At 41.8% G+C, this 8,366-nt stretch overlaps 1 protein-coding gene across 1 annotated transcript; it reads left to right on the top strand.

Annotated features, from left to right (window-relative positions):
• Positions 1-6,213: 6,213 nt before the first annotated feature.
• On the top strand, positions 6,214-6,990 carry LOC134623992 (Fc receptor-like protein 5). Its single transcript, XM_063468988.1, has 3 exons — positions 6,214-6,499; positions 6,579-6,824; positions 6,911-6,990. Exons 1-3 carry the CDS (start codon positions 6,214-6,216, stop codon positions 6,988-6,990), a joined length of 612 nt encoding a protein of 203 aa, XP_063325058.1.
• The last annotated feature ends 1,376 nt before the right edge of the window (positions 6,991-8,366 follow it).

The raw sequence follows: 8,366 nt of genomic DNA, 5'->3' as shown, positions 1-8,366 counted from the left end.
GTCCTTGACCTCTGCACCCCCGATGTGTTTTTCTCAAAATTTCAGATGGTATGTCTGCGGGTTTGGCCAGCGAGCCGGCCGGCATCAGGGCGATCAGCTGATCTCTGGAGTAAACAGTCCGTGCATGTAGATGTGCCGTGGTCCCGTTCCTTGCTAAAAGTAATAGTTCCACGGCCACCAGAACAACAAAATCTCTCTCAATCCACATGATTGAGTGAAAGATAATAAACAGATGAAAGTACAAGTAAGAAAAAAAAGAATACTTAAGAAATAAGAGATGAACTAACGAGAAAAAGCAGGAGCAACTGTAACAATCTGCACGCTGGTTGGCGCATGCGCATGGCGCATTACTACCACAAATGGGTCGAAAAGTGGCAAACAGCAAACTGTTTAAGTTTTCCTGCTTGCTGCATACATGCTACTACTGCACATTCACCTAATGTATATATTGTTATATAATGTCCCCCCCCCCTTTTTTTGCACAAGTCGAGGAGCGTGTCAGGTTACATTCACTGTGTGTTATACCTGTATAACTATGTATGTGACAAATAAAGAACCTTGAACCTTGAACCTTGAAGTTTTCATTTCCCTCAATGGACAATGAACATTAAAAAAAGTATAATTTGTAGAGAATCTTTTGATTTTTCATTCCAAAATGGAAGTCTCATAAGAGAACTGACAACTACTGTTCACAGTGTAACTTAAACTCAAACTGATGACCTGGTGGACATTAAGAGGTTAAAGGTTTGTCATTTACAAGGAGCTGCTCTGCTGTAACAAACTGTTTTACCAGCAGGTAGCAGCAGACTTCCATTGTTACTGAATCAACTGCAGCAACTTCACTGAGAATAAAACATTTAAACATTTATTGCACTACTGCTTTTGTAAACTGCAACAACAGCTTTTCACACGTTTCTTGTCTTCTGTGAAACAGCGGGGACATTTTCCCTTTTGTGTATGTCAAGTTTGTGTCTCAGTCTCTGTCTCAGTGTTATTTTCCTGTGTTGTTGTGATAGCCCCTTGTCTTGTGTGCATTATGTTCAATTTTGCCTCCTGTGTCTAGTCTTAGTTCCTGATCCTAGCCACGTTAGTTGGTTCCTTTGTGGATTCCAGCAGTCCTGCACTTGGGTCAATCTTCCTGCTTCCATACAGCTGCCTCCATGACAGTACGACATGATCAAACATGGACCCAGCGGGTTTGGTGAGGGATTGGCAGCGAGCAGCTTCTGCCTTTCTGAAAGAAAGAAGGAGGTGGGAGTCTCAGCCTGCCGCAGATTGAGAACAATCTCACCTGCAGAAACAAACAGGAGGCAGACAGACAGTAAAGTCCAGCAGAGAGACGCTGAAGTTACAGCGGACATTTCTGCTTCATGAAGGTTGGATTGTAAGAAAAGGCCAAAAGATGCAGATATTTTTTCAAACCTAACAAGGTTACACTGGAGCTTTCAAATAAAGGTGATAGTCTGTTGCTGTGATGACAGTGTTTTTTTTTAGTGATTCACTCTCTCCACAGGAAGGCGGCTCAAGCATTAAACATGTGGCTCGAGGGCCACAGCTGGAACAGGAACAGTCTGGCCTACTGGAAGGTTTGCAGAGAGGAAAATTCTTCAATGTAATGAGATTCTCAGTAAGTCTGTGGCGTTTGTCATGGCCTAAATTAGAAACTGTTAAATGTTTTGTTTGCTTTAAAAACTCTAAATGTGAAGGTTTCATGCTGCTGCAGCTCCACTGTGACTGGTCCTGCACATGTGATAGGACACACTGATGAGACTGCACATGGTTTAAAGCTACTGCTGCCTGCTGGTGTGTATTTGAGGTGGATACTTCAGTAAATCTGAACATTTATTAAAGAATAAGCTACAGAACTATTTTATCAGTCTGGTCCAGTTGAAAGACTTGAAGTTTGACCCTCCTGAATCAGGGGGAGGCTCAGATCTTGATTATATGTAGGATGATAAAGGAGGTGATGTCACGAAAGCCACAAATACTTTTGGTGCTCTGAAACAGTGAAGTCACTGAGTTAGCTGTTAGCTTGGACCGTCTTGATTAGTACAGACAAGCAGGAAATGCAGACTCAGGATACAACAATCCAGAGACAAAGAGCGAGCTTTACGAAAGCTTAAACCAGGCTTAGAAAAAAAAGATACATAAAAAAGAAAAAAAAACAAAGATAAAAGACAAAACTACACACAGCACTGAAAACCTGACACAGGCAGAATCAGATGGAGGATAATGACACCAGAGCTACAAGAGAAGGAAACAAACTGCAGATACTAGAAGCAGTGACTCTTCACTTTTAATCTAAATAATTTTTCATTCTCAGTGACTGATTGATGTTTGTTTTCTGAAAGAGAAAGGAGGCTCTTCTCTTCTTTTAAATAAAAGTAAAACTGAGTCCAGGCAGCTCAGACTGACGGACACAGACAGAGGTAAAGATCACTGACCAGCAGAGCTTTAACCGCCGCTTTAATAAACAACTCTGTGCTCGGACGACCTTTCAAAGTGCAGACTGGCACCACGTGATTGTGTTTGCAAAAAAAGATTTCATCGTGAGTGTCAGGAAGCTTTTCCACTGACAGCTGGGATGAACATGGAGGTCATACATGGAATATTTCAATAATAACACACCTCTGAGTGTCACTTTAAGTACAAATCCAGATTTTGTCTACAATGACTTTACAGAGCCAGCCCCAATAGATCAGCTGTCAGAGCTCCTCTTCTAAAAATGTGGCTCTTCTGCTTTCTCCTCTCCTCTCTGGCCGGTTCTTTACAAGGTGATTTTAGAATAAATGCAACTGAGCAGTATCAAACAAATGAGTTGTTCACTGTTCTGTCTGGATCATATTTTAACTGTATAAAACCCCTGTGATTTGTGTATATAGACTGTTCCACGCACCCCCTCTAACCACTGCTAAGATGGTACATTCCTCCCATCCTTTGTTTGTGTGTTTGCGCTGGTTCACCGTGATAGCGGTGGTGGAGCTGGGCTGTTGTACTGAACATCAGTGGCGTGTCTAGAAAATTTTTGTTGGGGGGGCCAGGTAGGGGCACAGATTTGGAGAAGGGTGGCAGATGTAATTGGCACATAATGTTAAAAAAAAAAAAAAAATCTACCAACAGTTAACCATCATTCAATAACCCTGTAAACCTAATTACTGAATTTGCTTTTGACTCTTATTAGAATGAGGTTTTAACCACTACGGTGCAGCAATATTTGCATAGTATTTTTACTGACATATAGTGCACGTATGTTTTGGGCAAAAACATTTTTAAATATTAAAATACAAACATTTTTAACATACAATTGGCAAATTAGCCAATGCATAACTTTATCTGCCTATTAAAAAAGGAGATAATCTTCTCACAAACTGGTGTTGGATTTTGAAACAGGAAAAAAGTGGGGAAACAAATGAAAAGACTAACATTTGAATGAAACCTGAAAGCAAGTAAATACTTTCTATGCTGCCTTATGATAAACTTTGGTAATATTGATGTATAAAGAACAACACTGGCTGATGATGAAATACAGTCAGCTGGCATTGTGACACTGCCAGTATTAACATGCAGGGCTGGACTGGGACAAAAAATTGGGCATTTTGACCAGAGACCGGCCCACCAGGTATTAAAGCCATAAAGCCTTTGAATGAAAACAAATGCTGTTGTGACAGTGATGTACACTGTCTTCTTGGTATATGTATGATTTCTATCAATTTTACATCAGATAAAAACTTTGTTCGCAAGATTCAGATAATTATTTAATAAAAGCTAGATATTTTAAATGAGAATAAGAAAGAAAAGTATTTCTTTGTCCCCCCCTTTCCCTGTTAATGCTCTACCTGGCCCCCTGGCATAACTTTGCTAGATCCGCCCCTGCACAGTTACTGGCTGTCAGCTACATAGAAAAGGATCCTGGTGTTATTTGTCTCTCAGAAACAGTTCATAACTTCAACTCATTCATGTCACCTAAAAGGTAAACCTGTTTCTCCATCACCTGTTCAGCTCTGATGATTCAGTAAGGACATCTCCTGGTTTCATCTGCATGTTTCCCTCTCACCACATATACAAACCGACATCATGACCAGCAGCTTTTACAGCTGTGGCTCCAGCAAACATCAGCTGATACTAGAAATTAATATTAAATAAATTCTAACAACAGCTGATCAAGCTTAAACGTGCTGCTGTTGTTTAGCGTGACATCTGCTGGTTTCCTCTTTCTGGCGCAAAGTGGGTGATAAACAAACAAGAGAAAAGCCGATCAGCTAATCATTGATCAGTTTCATGGTTGAAGTAGCAACGGGAGAGGGAGGGGAGACAATGAGAGAAGAAGAGGCAGCTGTGCAGCATAAAGACACAGAATAACTCCAGCTTTGTGTCTTTTTTTTTATTATAGCTAAAGTCCGGGACAAACTGCGTCTCTTCTCAGCTCAATACAAAACCTGTAATATTTTCTCTGAATGAGGGACCATTCAATTTTTAAGGAGCCGTTGGCAACTCTACTAACTAAACTTATGAATAAAATAAAGTTCACTATCAGTAACATCAAAGCACCCACCCAGCTGTATAGAAACTCCGTCATGCTAGCTAGCACCAGTAGGAGTTATTGTAACGGACTGTAAAAAGTCAGCACAACGAAAATAAACTCCACCTAAACTTAGTTTATATCTGACCCAGATAGACTGCAGATCATAACTTCTTACCTGAAGTTCAGTTCACCTGACACTCGGACTGGCGGCTGCCTCGGGTCTCTCCTCCTCCTGCCTCCCCTTCTCTCATCCACCTGCTAGCCGCTGTGGAAGCTCCGCCTCGATGGCCAGTCCAGCTATGTTAAACTGTTAATCTTTCGCCGAAAAACTGTTTTCTGCAGTGCCTCTTTCTTGCTTGGCTCTCCTACCTTTGCTAACATGATGCTCATAGCGCAGAAGCCGATGCTGCATTCACTTACACTCGGATATCTGAGGCTATGTCCACACGTACACGGGTATTTTTGAAAATGGAGATTTTCCGTTTTCGTTTAAAAAAATAATCCCGTCCACACGTAAAGACAGAAATGAAGGAAAACGCTGCTAGGAGCATGCCAAAGCAGCAGGTGGCGCTATATTCCTAACCGTGTAGAAATGTTGGCCAATCAGAAGTCTAGAAGCCTCGGTGGGAAATAGTAAACAAAGCTGAGGCATATAAGCAGAACCGAGTCGTATGTGTGGAGGGACAGTAACTGTGTGTGTATATGTAAGCATTTAAACACTGCAGAGAGGACAATTAACAGTAACAGTATTGTAGAAATTCATTTCACCGAAACAACAACGTGGCGCACACTGTGACGTCAGAAAAGGCGCACACCTTTGACGCTGCGTTTTCTCCGTTTTTCTCGTCTACACGTAAATGCAAAAACGGAGTTTTAGAAAATATCCACCCTTTTTTAGAAATCTCCGTTTTCAGTGACCGAAAACACCGTTTACGTGTGGACTAAAGGTGCAAACGCATAGAAAAATCTGCGTTTTCAAAAATACCCGGGTACGTGTGGACATAGCCTGAGCTTCACTGTGAAAACATAATCGTACATTTGATATTTCATTGGATTCTATTGTTTTGGCTTCGGGGTGGCACCTGGGGTGGCCAGTCTGGTTGGGGGGGGTGGCCTGTGCCCCCCCAGGCCACCCCGCTGGACACGCCACAGCTGAACATGTGTCGTGCGTGTGCGTGAATGATAAGTAAGTGCCTTGTACTTGTTTGTTCTATGGTTGTAACTTATCATATACTTGCCCATGTACATTGTGTGATGCTTTATAGAGTTTTCCGGCGGTTTGTGTAGCCACGAGACAATGTATATTCACGCTGATTTGACCAAAATGGCGCCACCCTTGTGAACTGAGCTGCCCAAAGTAAAGATGGAGTCGATCCCTGTGCAGCAGCCCATTTGTGTCCACCAGGGGGTGGTGTTTAGTCATTTTCGAATTAGATTTTCTGTTCAACCCTTTCTGTATTATTTAGACCAGTTTGGTTGACTTTGTTTGCTAATTGTAATTTCTGTTACTTTACAGAACCACACACATACTTATGTATACTCACACAAATCTGCTTCTGAAGATGTTTTGAATTAAAGGAACCTAAATGATCATCGCTGTGGAACCTCTCTTCCATCATATAAGTCACCTGTGCCTTCTGACCGAGGATAGGAATATCCTGCTGTAATTTGCCAGTTTATTAAGCACACACATGTCCAGTTCATTAACCCTCACAGCTCGTCTGACTGTGAGTCCCAGCAGCTCTCAGCTGTTTGAAGGAGACTTTGTGTCTCTGAGCTGTGAGGAGGACGACAGCTCTGCTGGATGGACTCTGAGGAGAAACACAAGCAAACAACAGAGGACTCAGTGTGGAGATGGGTGGGGAGAAGGTGCTGGTTCTTCCTGTAACATCACTGTTTTCCCATTGGACAGTGGAGTTTACTGGTGTGAGTCCAGAGAGGGTCCCATCAGTAACATGGTTAACCTGACAGTCACTGGTAAGCTGAGTGTGTGGAGTTAGTGTTGATGAAGCTGTGTGTAAATGGATGAAATGCTGTAGTTTGTCTCTGTGTTGAGGTGGATCAGTGATCCTGCAGAGTCCTGTCCTCCCTGTGATGGAGGGAGATGACGTCACTCTGCTCTGTAAAACAAAGACCACTCCCTCCAACCTCCCAGCTGCTTTCTATAAAGATGGCTCCCTCATCAGGAAGCAGCCTACAGGTCACATGACCATCCAGCATGTTTCCAGGTCTGATGAAGGCCTCTACAAGTGTGACATCAGCGGTCATGGAGAGTCTCCATCCAGCTGGATCACTGTCACAGGTGACACACTCACCTGTCTGTGTTTCTGCAGCTTTCAACATTCACAATGTGACGACAACTTAATGACTGTGTTTGCTTTATTTTAGACAAACACACCACCACACCTCCACCTACATCCACCTCTAACCCTGCATCTACCCCTGATCCAGCTGCAGTGAGAACATAAGACATCTGAGAAAACAGACCCAGAGATACTGCTGATTTTCATTTAGCAAAAGAATATTTTTCCTAAAAGGTTGAACTGTTCCTTTAAAATGATCAGGAAGGGTATCAGCAACATGAGCAAGGGCCGGATCTAGCCTGCTGTTTGGGTGGGCAGCTAGAAATAAGAAGTGGGGACATTACATAATATACAAAACCTCACAGCCCATTGTTCCATCAGTGGCGCTATTTTCAGTCCTTATGCAAATGTACTGTTTATAAGATTGGGTAAACCTGCAGTCAGCTGAGACTGAAGAAGTCACTTGGATGAGTGACAAAACGTTTCTCCCACAAAACGCTACGTCCAGATGTAACAGAATCAACTTATTATGACTCCCTGTTGGGTTTCTTTCACATTAAAAGCATATACATGAGAGTTTGGTTGCCAAATGTCTATTGTGAAAATTCTGGAGGAAGATCTGAGTGCCATTCTTTGACATTGTTCAGTGAAGTACGTTTTGAAATAAAGGCCTTTGTTTATTAATTCAAACCCTCCGATAATGATAGTTGTAAATATGTTTTTAGTTTCCGAGGGACAGCTTTGGTTCTGTGCACAGCTGCTTATTTTGCTCCTTTGTGTTTGTGTGTTTACAGTTTCTGCAGCCACAGATCAGAGACGCCTCACTAGTGAGCCACCAGTCCACCAACTGCAACCAAGCTTCTGGTCTTTCTTTGTGTTTCTTTTAAAAGGTTCTACTGATAAAACAAACTAACAAATAAATTACAAAACAAACAAACACAAAAATACAAAAACAATCCTTAAATAACTGGTAATAAAAGAAATGTAAAACAAAAATATTATAAAAAAATAAATAAATAATATTTTCTTCGTCTTTACCTTTTTTGTCACAGTTGTCTGTATTTTAAATGTTCTTTCTCTCATGAGACATATATATATATAAGGTCTCACTCAGTACTTTAAGATGAAAACAGAGAGCTGAGAGCTCTTTGTGTCTGACAAACTTCAGCAGAATCAAAATGTAAATGGTAAATGGCCTGTATTCATCCATCCATTCACACACTGGTGATGGCAAGCTACACTGTAGCATGTTGTGATGTACCTTTGCACAGCCAATAGAAAGGAAGCATACAGCTGTGCTAAGTTAAACCACACGATGAGCAAAAACATTCTGTGTGTATGCAAGTTTAGTGCACATTCTGACACAAGTGGCTTTGTGGACCATGGGAGGGAAGCCTATCTCGTTGGTCTCGCCGTCCAACGAGATAGGACACTCTCCTGTCACCTCTTTATTCTCTGTCAACTGTGTTCTTTAGCTTAAAGGTGACATTCTAGCGCGTGTGTAAACAAAAACAAAAACATCACACGTCACATGATCAGTG

Source organism: Pelmatolapia mariae, linkage group LG3_W (assembly GCF_036321145.2).
Source record: "Pelmatolapia mariae isolate MD_Pm_ZW linkage group LG3_W, Pm_UMD_F_2, whole genome shotgun sequence".
Taxonomy (NCBI): Eukaryota; Metazoa; Chordata; class Actinopteri; order Cichliformes; family Cichlidae; genus Pelmatolapia; species Pelmatolapia mariae.
The sequence above is the reverse complement of the archived record's forward strand: the minus strand, read 5'-3'. Positions and strand labels throughout refer to the sequence as shown.

What these genes read in the sequence shown, in the direction of transcription:
- LOC134623992 (XM_063468988.1), top strand. Translation starts at nt 6,214, where the DNA reads ATGTCCAGTTCATTAACCCTCACAGCTCGTCTGACTGTGAGTCCCAGC. An exon ending in GGTTAACCTGACAGTCACTG is followed by an intron (nt 6,500 to 6,578) that starts GTAAGCTGAGTG and finishes CTCTGTGTTGAG; the next exon opens with GTGGATCAGTGATCCTGCAG. An exon ending in CAGCTGGATCACTGTCACAG is followed by an intron (nt 6,825 to 6,910) that starts GTGACACACTCA and finishes GCTTTATTTTAG; the next exon opens with ACAAACACACCACCACACCT.